Source organism: Camelus dromedarius, chromosome 3 (genome assembly GCF_036321535.1).
Source record: "Camelus dromedarius isolate mCamDro1 chromosome 3, mCamDro1.pat, whole genome shotgun sequence".
In the NCBI taxonomy this organism is placed as follows: domain Eukaryota; kingdom Metazoa; phylum Chordata; class Mammalia; order Artiodactyla; family Camelidae; genus Camelus; species Camelus dromedarius.
The window spans coordinates 78571944-78587588 of record NC_087438.1 but is presented as its reverse complement, the minus strand read 5'-3'; the positions used below and the strand labels follow the sequence as shown (position 1 = coordinate 78587588).

The following is a 15645-nucleotide window of genomic DNA, read 5'->3' as shown; positions in this document are numbered from 1 at the left end:
GATGTGAGGAAACCAGGACCCTCAAGTATTGCTGATTGCTGGTAAAAATGTACAATGGTGTCTGCCTAAGAAAAATCACTCTTAGGTGTCTACCTAAGAAAAACCAAAACATATGTTCATACAGAGACTTCTGTGCAAAAGATCACAGTAATCTTACTCATAACAGCCCCAAACAGGGAATCTTCTAAATGTGTATCAATTGGTGACGTATGAACAAAATGTGGCTTCTCCTTAGAGCAGAATACTACTCATCAGTAAAAAGGCACAAACTATAACATGGCTGAATGTCAAAATCTTTAAGCTAAGTAAAAGAAGCCAGATGCAAAAAACAAAAACAAAAACAAAAAACCCCACAAAACAACTATGTATTACCTGATTCCATTTCTATGTAGCACTCAGAAAAGCATATCTATGGAGACAGCCAGCATACTAGTGGTCTCCTGGGACTGGAGGGAGCAGGGACTTACTGTAAATGGGAACCAGGGATTTTGTGTGGGCGGGGGAGGGGAATGAGAGAACTGTTTCCAAACTCCATAGTGGTGATAGTTGCAAAACTCTAAATGGACTAAAAACTACTGAATTGTACAATTAAAATATGTATATAAATTCTACTTCAATAAGTTGTTAAAAAAGAAACCCACAAAAATGTCAAGAATCTTTTCTTTTTACGCTTTAGCCAAAAATTATGGAACTCTCTGTGAAGTTTTTTTTTTTAAATTCCTTAATTTATTCACCAAACCTTTATTGAATAATGACCCTGTACTCAAAATGGCTTTGACTTTGCCACCATGCTACGTTTCAGTATCTGATGACTGGGCCTTTTCCAATATGCCCAGGAATTTGGCGGTGATCAAACTATTTATGAATCCGTAAGATTCTGAATCAGGGACAAAACAGGGCTGGAAATGGCAGAGAGGGAGAGTTCAAGGGTTGACACACCCTCCATGGAGTTGCAGTAAGCATCAATAGGCCAGATTCTGCTCGACCAGGTTGCCAAGCTGGGTGGCCATAGATCATCCAGTCCCTCTCAAGGAAGTCAAGCCAAACAGCCCTCCTATATATAGGAGGTGCTCTGGGCCACAACACCAGCTCTGGGATACGATTCTAAAGCCCATCTTATTCCCTAAGTGAATTCTCACCAGAGGAAGCATGCCCATTAATATGTACTAACGGTTACAAAAGTTTAACACTGTAATAGATGGAAATTTGTCCAAACTCTGTAACTGTTCAAAAGTTGTACATTTTATTGAATATAAAGGCACTTCTAAAATCTTGAATTTCTTGTGTTATTTTAGTGCTATTCTGCAATACAGTAATGTTAAAAATAACAGATCTAAACTTGAAAAAGAAATAGAACGTAGAAAATTCTGCAGGCAAGTAGGGAATGCTTCAGTTTTGTCCCATCAAGCCCCACAGATGGCTAAGAAATATACTAATTTTCTTAAAGACAAAATAGCTGGAATGTCAGGACATCTACATTGCGACTCTGTGTTCTTTCTATCTATCACGGAGGTTCTAAAGCTGGAGAGAAGGACGCTGCCCAGGGATGCACATACACACTGCATAATGGATGAAGCAAGGGGTTTTCCAAAGTGGGAAGACACTCAGAACCCATTCTGCATAAAATCTCGACATTGGAGGGATGTCAGGATGGGAGGACTGTGATGAACTGACTAGGAGATCATGAGGTTGGATTTCTCAGCTATCCAGCTTCTCCTTTTTTCTGCTTGAACATAATCATTCCTGGTATATTTGAACTGCACTCATCAGACCAGGATCTCAAAGCACCCTGCCAACAAATACCAATGCTTATTGTTGTCTCAGGAGGTAGACCAAAAACCAAATCCTACCTACGCAGGAATGAAGAGAAAATCAAGCTTGAGAGAGCACTGGCTTTCTTTCTGTAAAATTTTCATGACCAATTTATTTGGCAAACATCATCCTGAGCTGTGATGCTCTGCAAGGCACAGATGCCTGATGAATGCTTTCAAACTGCCAGCTCTTATAACTTGAAAGGGCCCATTTTAAAATTGTGACTCATTTATGAGCCTGAAAACGCTATATCTGTAGGTATGAATCAGACCTGGAAGTATAAGTTTACAAAGTATTACATTACCATCAACCACAAATTACACACCCATTGATGAAATGCCTACAATTTACTTAGCAACAGCTGAAACCCAAAGTGGTGAGAAATAATCTAATTACTGGGGACACAGTAATAAATCAAGGATGCAGCAGGAGGTCTCCCCTGCCCTGCCATGCACATTTTATGACGACTTTTACAACTATTGAAGACACCTGATCACAAGTAACATGTTTCTAATTTAAGTAAATCAACAGGAAATAAGGCATCTCTGGGGGTCAGGGCTTGAATGAGGGCAGGTCTCTGAGTGAGCCTCCTGAAAATGTAAAATAAAATCATAGACAGCGGATCAAGAAAACAAGTTCATGTTCTAAAATGCAGCTTCTCATTTCACATTTGGCTCCATTTGATCCTATATAAGTAATACAAAATAAATAAACAGAACAAATAAGATTTTCAGATCCCATCCATCTCTCCTTGAAAAACTGGCTTATATAAGAGAAAACTAAAGCCAACAAAAACTTTCTTGAAAGGAAAAACTTGAAAATTAGAACCCAGGTCATTTACGCATTCTAAATAGTTTATCACATGTTGAAACTTAAAGTTCAGTTTTATGTAAAACTTCCTCTATATAGAGGAAGTCATAAATGTTCATTACCTTACAGTAACAGGTTCACACCTAGTTACAAAAAGGTAACCACCACAATGCTGAATTAATTTCCTAGGTTTAAACAACTACCATTCTATATTTGGTTTTACTGGTTCTCAAGAATAAGTGTATTCTTTTTACCTTAGTATGTACAAAATGGAGTTGAAATTCTGGGCCCATATTCAATAGAAAGTAGAAGCCCAAATCAGATGTCTTCTATGAATTGGTGTTAAAAGAATGAAAACCTGTTTGGTTTAGTTACAAAAGAAGATATTCTCATCCTACAAAGACTTTCCTCAGCAACTCCATAATACTGATGTCTGAAGACAGAGTCAATCCTTGTGCCAAAAAACAGCTATTTTATATGAAATGTATGTTATATAAAGTTTTATTATGGGGTATGATTTGGCTGTAATATTCCACAGTATAATAAAGTAAGTTTCAACTACAGTTCAGAAAACATCTTTCAGGCAATTAAAAAAAAATGCAATGTGGCTATTAGGGACAGAGTTAAAAAAAAGTTTTTTTTGATTAATGAAAGAAATGAAACATACTTTTCAGACACTGAATGGTAGATTCGAAACCTTAATTAAATTCCATCCCTCAGGTTGTCTTGGATAATTTAAAAAATAAATACCAAACAGATTTTCATCTGTTTTTAGTGATGGAAAGAATTTATTCATAATCCATCTAAAATGCAGTTTAGATTATTAGGAACTATTCAAAATAAGTTTCATTGTTTGCTTCTCCAATTTTCCCACTTCGAAAAAAAAAGCAAACCATTCTCAAGTCATTTCTAAAAACCTGTCTCTAACTAATGCTTATGAGTTACTGCATATTTAAATGCTCTTAGATAAAATGAGATGAATAAAAACAGTAAGTTTAATTGGCTACTAATGTCTTAACTAAATGAATCTTTTCCAGTGACAGAAACAGTGCCCAGCATCTCTGGCTTATTACAGATTTCTTCAGTGTCTGCTTTTCTACTTGCAACATTGCCACCAAAGTTCCCAGCTCGCCTTTCCTTTCTCCTTCTTCCTCTCCATCCCAAAGTGGGCCCCCTCCCACATTATAAAACTTGTAGTAGACAGAAAAATAATGTACTGAACAAAGAAACATTTTTAAAAATTCCCAAACTGTGCCAAATGTTACAATCCCTTCCCACCTCCTTCTGAAATATCAGTATTGAGATATGCCAATCGTTCTGGCTGAAGAAAATGTTCCTTTCCTGTCTTGGATATTCTCAATGCACATTCACAAAGCAAAATGGTTTTTTCTGTGTAACACAGTACTGGCCCACGGTATCCAGTCGTACCCTTACAAAACAGCTACTGACTTTCCTCAGAAATCGCACAACACACTTCAGGTTGAACACTCACCTATGCTACCTTCACAAGGCCAGTGAAGGCTCAAAAGATGTAAGTCGGGATAGGATAGTTCCCAATTTTCAGCACTCCAAGCTCTTGGAGTCACAGTCCCAAGATACAAATGTTCCTGAAGCTTCCCCTGATACATCTGATTAAATGCCTTGTCCAAGGTCCCCGTGAACAGCAGCAGGCCATACTTCCCAGGCTGCTTCAGAAAAGAGTGTTCTTTCCAGGCCTGTTATCATCAAAACACGAGGTCAGACCAGAACCAAAGATAGAAAGGATGCTGTGATCTGGTCTGGGGTAGCCTCCTCCTGACAAATGTAGGCCCCAGAAATAATGCCGATCTGCCTCCTCTTATTCTCAAAGACAGTAAAAGGAAAGAAAGAAAAAAGGAATGAAGGAACGAATAGAAAAGAAGAGTCCTTCTTACTTATAGGTGAATCAGAGGTACCTGATCTGCCAGGGAAAGTAATCCATCAGGAACAGATGCCTCCTATAGGACACCCTCCTCATTAATGGAGAACATTTTCCAGAAACCTCTAGATGTGTTGTGCTCGGAGAAAGGAGATGGATAGGTTTGTAAAATTGCTCCAGAAAGCCGTCTGCCTCTCTCTCTCTCAAAAACTCTCTCCTTTAAAAAACATTCTTAGAGTTACTCTCGTTTACTAAGAGGATAACTTAGTTATCGGGTGTGAATCCTCCTTTATATGGAAGGAATGTTTGGATGAACCAAGGATGGGCCTAGTGGAGCTCATTCAAATCCAAATTCCAAACCAAAAAACAGGAGAGTTGTGTGTTATATTGAAGTATTACAAATTTCACAAAAGAAAGGAAGGAAGGAAAGCAGGAAAGACGGACGGAAGAACAGCCAGAAAGTAAACATCTAAGGAAGTGTAAGATGCAGGCTATATCATATTCAAAATGAACTTTGTAAAAAACAAACCAAAAAAATTTTTTTATATCTTTGTATCTTACAAATCATAGTCTAGGGATTTTGTGCAGCAAAACGGGAAGTTTAATGAAGAATGAAATGTGGAAAATCTTCCACTGTCACCATGCTGGTTAATGATTTTTCTCTTCTTCGACACATTTGTACAATTATAAAATGTTACCTTTGGAAGAGAAAAGCTGATCGATCCACGGAGTTTGTAAGGAAGAAACCAAGGCAAAAAGAAGCGAGCTGGTTGGCCTGAGCTGACTCAGCCCCTAAATTACACAACAGGGACTAAATCCTCGTTTTCCAGCCCTGGTCTGGGCTCCCTCCCTTCCTCAGACCATGGATGTGTTCCTTTTAGGTAACTGCTGGCTACAGACTCATTCTTGATGTGAAACAGATAACTGTCCCTTTTTCACACCTCTTTATATGAAAACAGGGAGGGTCCTTCATCTGACAGTCTCAGCATGTTAAAAAACACACTTACTTTTAGGCTTCGAAGAAGATCTGGCATCGCTTGCCTCAGGCTTTCTGTATTTAAGTGACAATGGGTTCAAACAGCTAGGATGAGCCATTTTGAAAAGACAATGAATGGCTTGCACATTTTTGTTATTTAATTGGCCCTTGGGAAGCAGATGCAATAGGGACCACCCACATGGATGCAGGTATTGTTCAACTCTGCTTTTATCCCCTGGTTATGTTGTTATGCACAACTTTCAACCAAGAGTCATTTTCATAAACTAAATAGGTTTATCAACTAAGGTTTTCCATATTTATTCTTCAAACTTCATAGGTACATCTGCTCCAGAAAATATCATAAGCCTCTAAATACCATGACAGCTAGGAAACAAAGCATTACCATGAGGAGTCTATCTTTTTTTAAAAGGAAAAACTTTAATCCCTCAAATGCTGTATTTATGTAGAGACATTCTAAAAAAAAGATTCAGATCCATAGTATTAAAAACTTGTCACTACAGAATTTCTCATAAAAACAGGTGGATTCCACAAACATGCTGGCCTCAGCTCCCTTCCCAGACCCCCTTAAAATGACTATAAAACAAACCAAAAAAAGCATCAACCCATAAGGACAAGAAGAAAGAGGTTTGAAAGCCAACTGACAAGTGAAAACTCACTTACCTGACTGGGGAAAGGAGAATTCTAGCCCAACAGTGGCGAAAAATCAGGAAGCAACCCTATTTGCACTGAAAACCAGCAACCTCGCCCTCCCTCCACACACACAACCAAAGACTCAGGGATCCTGGGCACCAGTACTTCTGAGAGAGAAGATAATGGCAGAGCTTTAAGTGTGAGGACAGGTTCAGATACTGCATACAAGCACTTCGACACCTAGGCTCCCTCTTCCACCCTGTGTGACTGGTAACGCCTCTGCCAATCCTGAAAGGTAAAAGGCAAGGTCTCTGGGCTGACTGACTGCAGGGTATCTCCTCTGCAACTAGGAGGGTAAGTCGATGTTCACATAGTGACTGTTGAGACCTCTTCTTTGCCCCGTCTTTCAATTCCCAGTATGCTGTTATCCAGGCATCTACCTTCATGGCAGGACAAAGACTTCCCATGAGCCAGTAGGATTGTTCAGAGAGAAATAAAAATATGTACAGATACTGAAATCAGTGTTTCATGCCCCCATCCAAATCACCCTGTAGTGAAGCCCACAGCCGACACGTTCCAGGTTTGTACAGAAAGCTTCTAATCAGGTCTTTAGCCTCAGTCTTAAGTACGAGTGGACAGCCAAGGTTACCAAACACTTAAGGAAACCTTATAAAACAGACAGAAGCCAAAAGGAAACAAAACAAAGAGAACTAAATCATAATCATCTTTGGGGAAACCAAAAAAATATACGTACAAATAGAAAAAATTCCAAAAATTACCATTAACTTCTCTAGAGAAATAAAAAAGTACATCTATGGGGGAAAAAGCATGACACTATCTTCAAAAAATGGGCATTCGGGGATCAAATACGAGACACTGTGAATTAATACATAATAAAGAAACAAAATTTCAAAAGAAAGAATCTGAAAGCTAAATTGAGGTTCTCTTCCACACAAAAAGCAAAAAGAGATGGAAAAGAATACAGAAAGAAAATGAGAAAATTAAGAACATAGGAGGGCCAATATCCACACAACAAAAGAATAGGAACAAAAATCATTAATTTAAGAAAATTTCCAGGAACTGAAGATTAATTTCAAGACTGAACAGGCCCACTGGATTAAAACAGAATCACATCAAGATATACCCTCCTTGTGCCATTTTAGATCCATGATCCTCAAAAGCTTCTAGAAAAAAAAAAAGGGAGGGGGGTAAAAAATGAGAACAGCATCAGACTGCTGGACCCTGGAAGCTGGAGGAAAATGAAGTTGTCGACTGAAATAAATGCACTGCCTATAAGCTGAGAGTTATGTTTTGTTTGGTGGACATTTCTAAGGACTCTGAGCCTGGGATGACAGCCTCTCAGATCTCTCTGAGGGGCTGCTCCAAAGAGGCAGGGGAGGATCCAGGATATATAGGAGTCTTACAACAAAAACGAGGTAGTTGGAGCATTAAAGATTACTGTTAAAGAAAACTGGACATCTCAAGTTAAAGAATTTAGTGCTTTTCTATGTATGGGAGGGAGCAAACGTTTGGGCTCAATGAAATCATTTCTTTGACAAGCAACTAGCTATCTAGGGCCAGTACCCTGCCCTTTCTTATTCTGAGTCCCCTCAGGTACACTATCGTGGGTGGCTGCAGAGGCCAGGCTGTCTTCACTGCGGGGGCGGCAGCAGCGGCTGATGACTTGACTTCAGCATTCCTTGTTTATTGATGTGGCTTGTGGTATTTTTCGTTCACAAAGTCTTCAATATTCTGAGAAAATAATTTTCAATCCAGAGTTTTCTATTCTGCCCAGTTATCAATTAAGCAGAAGACAAGAATGAAGACTGCTATACCTGTCAGGTCTCAAAAACTCTCTCTCACCCACTACCTTTTCTGAGAAGCTACTGGAAGACAAATTCAGCCAAAATGAGGGAACCAACGAAGAAAGAGGGAGAAACAAGGTTCAAGAAAAAGTGAAAGAAAACTAAAACCTCAACTTCCATAAAAATCTAGACAGAAAATCTAGATGTAGCAACATAAGCAATACCACTTAGAAATATGGAAAGTAATTACCACAGAAAGGGCTAAATGAATTTAAAGTGACTGCTTCTGGAAAACAGAAATGGGGGAGGGGTGCCCTGGCTTTGCTAATTTTGCAAAAATTCTCATACAGACATTTTTCGTTGTTAAACTATTTGTGTGTGTGTACGATTTTGATTTTCAAAGCTAAATTTGAAAATACCTAGCTACCACAAACACCAATCTCCTAATATTTAAGTTCTATAAACATTTAAATCATTTCTAAATGTCTATAGCTGATTTCAACTGGAATTTTCTTCACTGAGGTCACAAGATGTTTCCCATCTCATTATGATGGTGTTCCTCCTATTTACGTAACAAATCTATTTCTGTTTGTCTGTTAAATGGCAAGGTTATCATCACTGATGCTCTGATTAACTCAGACTCACTGAGCAGCTCCCGAGTTCTGACTGTCTAGCACCACACCACCAGAGCTCTTCAGACAAGAAAACAAATGTAAACGGCCCCTTTTCACTAACTGTTGAGAGTTCAATAAAACCAAATACATTACAAGGAATATACAGTAATCATGTGACCACTAGTATAAATAGGCACTACAATCAACAGACCATTTTGAGATGTTCCCTAAAGTTCAGACAACTTGCATCACCACTTTTCGCCTGGATTTCTATCTCAACAACAATCAACACTGTAACCAAAGAGGCACCAAAATGATTCAGTATTACCATTAAACAAACATTTCTGATCGAAGTCTCCCATACGATTTGGAGGTCTCCAAGTTTTAGACATGGGTTAAAAAGGCAGCCCTCGGCTGAAAACTGATCAAATTTGAAAAAACAAAAAACAGAAAACAAAAACACACCTAACCATCAAGATACTCCTGTAGGCAAACATCTTAAGAAAAGTTGTGTCGCACCCATTTAAAAGAAGCCCAGTCGAGAACCCCAAATTTTCAAGAGTGCATAAACTACACGCCTCTAGTCAAAACTGTTTTCTTTCTCCAACTTTCAAGAACACCGTACAGCAAATTACGTTCTCAGGAAAAGAAACAAACTTACCTTTCACAAGCTCGGACAGTCCACGCGGCAATTATCCATAATGAGATACTAAAAACCAAGAGCACAGTTCCTGGGCATATAGTCATTAAAGTCTTCATAACAAAACGCGTATTGAAGTTTATCTTATTAAGTGCTCCAATGCTTCTAGAGGAGGCATCAGTGAAAAGTTTGCTATGTAAAAGCATGACTCTGGCAATCAGATAGAGTCTTAAGAACATTGGTATAGATAAAATAATATCCACATCAGCGGTGGTGGTGGATGGGGCATAGGAGAAGGCAAGCCGGGCCGTCCATGTGAACGTATAATTCCCAGGTATGGGATGGATAGCACACACCAGTATTTCCAAGCAGATGAAGAAAATACGCTCATAAGTCATGGCTATTCTCCAGTCATCTGCTCCATTGTCCACCATGAACAACTGAAAAAATAAAGTAGAAAATCAGCTTCAGTATGGCATGAATGGTCCACAAGTGTTAGCGCAGATTTTTAAAATACATCACAGGTGACTTTTAGCAATTGTGGCAAGCTAGAGGTCATAACTTCTAAATGCTAGCCAGGTACACTATTTTTCAAAAATGGCAGAAAAGGAGAATTCTGTTTTACACAAATTAAAATTCAAAACGTTCTCTACGGGAGCTGAAGGTATTTCGGAGTCTGTGCTTCTGGACAATCATGTAAGAAACATCATTTTAAAATAAGGGGCTCAGGTCTCCCAGGAATATACCTCCCCCTAGGTGAAGCCACATGGATGTGCCTTCTAACAAGTGGCTCTCATCTTTGAGGGTCTGCAGCTAAAGCTAGCACAGCTTGAGCCCTCTTCTCAGTGAAATCTATTCACGGTGTCTCTGCAATCATTCATACTCTATAATGCAACAATACACGAGTATTCTTACAGGAAATCTTATTCTTGGCTTCAGAGGGAAAAATCACAAGGGACCAGGATAAATGTGACAAAATCATTTCTTCCAGCTTCTTCACTACTGCTCTATTTTTTAAATCTCTTTTCTTTTGCTCTCCCTTAGCCTTGCCTTGGATTATTAATTTGTTTTTGACCTTCCTTTTTTTTTTAATAGAGGTTCCTTTTTCTTATTTCCATCATTCCTCACTCCACAATGAAAGAAAACAAAAAGAAAATAAAGGAGAGAGAGAGATAGAAAGACAGACAGACAGACAGACAGACAGACACAGTAAGAGGAACAGAGAAGAATGTTTCCTGTCTTCCCTGACTGTTCAGTAAACAAGTCCACCAGGCTCCAGTCCATAAACAACCAGAGCATCTGGAAATGTGTGATGACACTTCTGACTGCCACAGTGACTTGTGAAGGCTACTGGCATTTACAGCCAGGAAGCCAGGGGTGCCAAGCATGCTGCAATTCTGAGAGTCCCACGCACAGAAAGGACCTGTCTGCCCAGAATGCCAACAGTGCTCCCCCACTGAGAAAGATGACATATCCTTTGCCTCATGGTAAGTAGCCAACTTAGGTAGAAAAGTGTGGAATGAAAGCAACCCATGTGAGAACAGTGTGTCCTCAGGTGAGCTGCAAAGGAAATTGGCTGAGCAGATCTCCACCATGACTCCGCTCCTCTGGAGTCAGGAAAGTCAATTTCCCACCACTTAGATGGTTACAAATCCCCATTCTACGTTAATTATCCTGTGGGTCACAGCTACTTCTTATGCTATTATTCAAACACTGCTATGAGTGCTGCTTTGCAAAGACAGGAATTTGAGGACAAAAAGTATTACTTCTTTCTGGTACCTCAAAAAGTGGGAGAACCAGCAGAATCTCTCATAAACACAACAAAATTGTAACAAATTAAGCTCTGGCTATATAATGGCTTTAGGTATGCCTTTATCGTAACTTTTCATCCAGGGACCTCAAAGGATTTGATAAATGCTACTAGACAGTTAAAAAAAAAAATCTCCAGTTCCCAATAAACAGATCATAAATAAAGCAGCCAAGTTGGCTACAGAAATATTTCTGTTCAATTCCCCACTTTCAATACCACGGTGGCAACAAGGATTTCAATAATAAAGATATACAAAAGATTGTATAGATGTCCTGGTAGAAGCCTTCTAAACTTTCTAGCAGTGAGTACTTCCTGGGTACTGTATAACCATAAAGGAATGTGACCCTAAAATCTATTAAGCCGTTTATACCCGAAAGAATGTATCCTTCCAACTAGTTACTCTGAGAGGCTCTGTACTCCCGGAGATGATGGAACTGCTCTCTTTGGAAATTGCTATCAGGGCCTATTACAGGTCATGTAAGAAAAACAGCATTGTTATTTAAATCTACATTTCCATTTCTACTGAAAATGGGATTCCCCAGTATGTCTACTTTCTTCACTGAACATGGCTCTGAATGACTTGGCAAAAAATCAAATCCAGCCCTAAAAGGAGTAAGAAGCATCAAGCCTCCGGAGAGTCAAAAGCCGTGCTGCAGATCCCGAGCACAGTCGCAAGACAGGCGCTCCCCACACCACTCCCGCAACAGCAGCAGAAAGGCAGAGTAAGTACCTTCCCAGGCAACTGGTAAAGAAATGCCAATTTTGATGTATAGCGATGCTACCTCCAGTGTTCAATCTTTCCCGGCCTGGCCCTCCTCTCATCACTCACTTGTTCCTCTGATCTCATTCTATACTCTTTCCAGGCCCCTTGTGATGGCTCCCTCTGCTCACTTCCCTGACAAGGCTGGTTCTCTGTTATTCCCATAACTTTAACACTGTGCCACTGGTGTTCTCAGAAGCCTTCCCCTTTACCTTCCGATGGACCTGCCCAAGTAGGTCCTTGACCATTCTGTCCTATGGACTGGAAAGTCTTTCCACCTAGCAAATTCTTACTCAAGACCAAACTCCACGGTCACCTTTAGAACACTGTCCATGCCCTAGACAAATCTGAAAACTCCCTCCTTTGTTCTACCACGATCCCTGTATGTACATCTTATTGATGCAGCCACAGAGGACGATAAGGATGTCTTTGTAGGACTGCCACCCCTACTTGTCCGTGAGGCTCCGTAAGGACAGGCTCCACATCCACCTAGTAGAGAATAATTAATGCTTGTAAATGAACTACCTTGCTATTTCTCAGTTACTGTTGACCATCCTAATCACTGGACCGGTCCTAATGCTAATTAAGTATGCTCACAGGATATGAGAAGCCTGAAGCAAAAAACAAGTAAAATAAATCTATGACATTTTCCAAATCTGTAGAGAACTCATCCCATTAAATGCTAAGTCATTGCAGCAGCAGCATTTTGCAATTCCAGAGCAAGTCCAGTAACGTCCCCAGAGAAATCTTCTATCTCGTAGTTGCTTTTTACTATCAAGATTTAACCAACACCTAAAATGACTTTATTCTTGGTTTTGTTTGATCACAGTACATATTACAATGCTAAAATTAAGAAAGAAATATTTTCTTCTATTCTTCACATAATCCCACCCTTAATTGCTGCTTATTCCTTTCTTTATTCATTTACTTATAAGATATCCAGGGTACTGAATACTCACTATGTGTCAGGCACTATGCTACATACTAGCCACCCCAGAGGGTTTATAGCAGACCGAGGGTCTGCCCCACAAAACTAACTTTCATCAGGAAAGACAGACCTATAGCAATTTGATAAATATGTCTGTGGACACTGCCATTAAGGAAACAAAGAGATGAGATAGAGAACAATATATTGGAGGTGACAGCAGATGTGGTCATCAGGAAAGACATCTCAAGAAGAACCATTTAGGGCTACACCTGGACAAAGAGAAGAGCCAGTCACATAAACAGCCAGGAGAAGAACATTCTAGGCAAAGGTAACAGCACACGTAAAAGCCATGGGCTATAAAAAGCTTAGCATGCTTAAGGAAATGAAAGAACCCCAGAGTGGTTGAAACTTAATGATCAAGGGGCAGAGTGAAAGGAGATGAGTTTGAAGAGACAAAGAGGCACCAGACATGTAGAACCTTGCTGATCATGGTGTTGAGACAGGAGGGAAGGGGGCAGGGCCTAACTATTAAAAGAAAGACACAGCAATTAGCACCAAGATGGTGGAAGATTCAACTCCCAGTAGACCTTGAGCTTCATTATATACTCATTGTAATACAACAGCGTGCTAAATGGTACTCCCACAGGCACCACGACAGTTTCAAGCCTAACCATGAAAGGTCAAAAAGTAGGTTAGGACCCAATTCCTGGGAATCCCAGCCCCTTTCCCAAAGTAGTTGGAATAATCCTTGCACTTGTTAGCATATGAAGTTACTGGCCTATAAAAACTCACAACCCTGCACCTCGTGCGTGGCCTTTCTCCTGCCTTTTGAGATGGCCTGCATTCTGTCTATGGAGTCTGTATCTATTTTAATGTAAACTCAATACCCACCCACATGCCTCGTAGCCTCTCTGGCCTTCTGAGACGGCCTACATTAGGTCTATGGAGTGTGCACCTCTCTGAATAAATCTACCTTTGTTCAAGTATGGTTCACTCTTGAATTCTTTCCTGAATGAAGCCAAGGACCCTCACTTGGTGGGGCACGTCCCAGTGACTCGCCTGGGTCCTGGGACATGGCCATCCTCTCGTGCCCCATTTTTCCTGCATGAGTGTCAAGACTGGATTTCATTCCAAGCGCAGTGGGAACCCACTAAAAGGTATTAGGCAGAGGAATGACATGATGTGATTTACAGATTAAAGGGCTCATCCTACTGCTGTGGGAAAACCAGCATATACAAGGGAAGACACAAGTTAGGAAGCACTACTGCATCTGACTGGCTGTTGTTAGTATCCCCCTGACCTGGACCATGGTGAGTCGGGGTTGGCGTGGGAATGAAGATAGTGGGTGCACTAGAAATATAGTTTGGAGATCTTGCTAGAACTTGCTGATTGGCTCAATGTGGGAGTGATTTAAAAAAAAAAAAAAAAGAGTCACAGACGGCTGAGTTTCTACTCTGACACAGTGGATGGCTGTGCCACTTCCTGAGTACAATAGGGCTGGACGCAGGGAGGGAGGAGGTTTCACTTTGGCCATTGTCATCCAAGTATAGATGCCAAGTACACAGAGGAAATGCAAGTCACTCAGAGGAGAAGTCTGCACTATTGAAATAAATTTGGAAGACGTCAGTATTTAGGTAGTTTTATGAGATCAAAGGGAAAAATAGAGAAAATAAAAAGGACAGGACACAGGCCAAGTCCTGAGGAACCCACACACGGAGGGCAGCTGAAAGGTCAAGCCCGTCTATGAAGCAGGAAGAAAAGAAAGTGTTATTTTTGGAGCCAGGGGTGAGGGCTGTCAATTACAAACTGTAAAGTGACGTTTACCAGGTTTAGAAGTATGTTAATGTACTCAATATTCTATAGAGTGAAAACATTCTAAATGTCACATTTTTCAATAACTGATTCCATGTCAAGAATTAAGTTCAACTGTAAAAATAATTCCATTACATTCCATATGATCCATATAATATATATAATCTGTTTCAAGTTAACCTGTGTGGGGTGTGGGGACATTAGTTATCAAAATGACAGATAGTAACACACTGCTATATTCACTTTTCATTTTGACATTGATAAGAGAAGATTTTTAGGGCAAAAGCAGGACAATTTCATCTACTTTAACTCTAGAGCTGTGGTTAATGGTCTTCACCAGAGTAAAGTAACTTGCAGGTATAACACGGGATATGTCCTTCGAGTACATCCCATCACAAGCTTGAACTTTCCAGTGTAACTGCTTTATATTTGCTTAGATACTCCAAATATAATATACTTCAAGCTCACTGCCCACAATGAACTGGGAGTGAGAGTCATCAGCAGGAAGAGGGTGGGAGAGGCCTGCCCCATCATCAGGTCACGTGGTCATGTGGGGACCTCTCCTCAGCCCTCAGCCTCCTTGACATGTGCTTTTCCTCCTCAATGAGACTGAAAGCTCTGTGGTCTGATCTGGGACAGTGCCTTATACACCCTGGGTTTCCTTCCTAGTAGAGAATTCAGGGCAGTGCTCAGCATAAAAGTGAGCTCTTAAAAAATACAGACTAAATAAAATCATTTTAGGTATGTATTTGTTAAGAACATTAAGTACAGGTAGAATAGCCAGGAAAACGCTGAAAAGGAAAAGTAATAAGGGAGACGCAGCCTTGATAGATTTAAACACATTAATAACTAAAACCATGTGGTAGTGGCACATAAAATATCTGGGAGGTCAACAGGACAGAAGAGAAAGTCCAAAATTGACCCAACACTCTCGGAATTTCAGAATATTATAAAGGCAGACAATCAAATCAGTGGGAAAAACACAGTTTACTGAAAAATGATTTGGGGACAACTAAATAGCCATCCGGAGAAACATAAAGCTTAACTGTTGGCTCATGCCAAATATATCAAGAAAAATTCCAGGCAGATGAAAGATTTGGATGTACAAAAATGAAACTACCACCATATTA

General features: G+C 40.0%; 1 protein-coding gene across 2 annotated transcripts in view; it reads right to left on the bottom strand.

The window, feature by feature from the left end:
• The window catches only part of KCNN2 (potassium calcium-activated channel subfamily N member 2), a 127922-nt gene that overhangs the window by 81495 nt on the left and 30782 nt on the right, over positions 1 to 15645 (bottom strand). Inside the window, exon 3 of one of the 2 annotated variants that reach the window (XM_031448838.2) lies at positions 9227 to 9645. The exons of the other annotated variant lie outside the window; for it this stretch is intronic. Coding sequence (XP_031304698.2) covers positions 9227 to 9645 — 419 coding nt within the window. The remainder of the gene's footprint in view (positions 1 to 9226; positions 9646 to 15645) is intronic. 2 annotated transcript variants of the gene reach the window in all.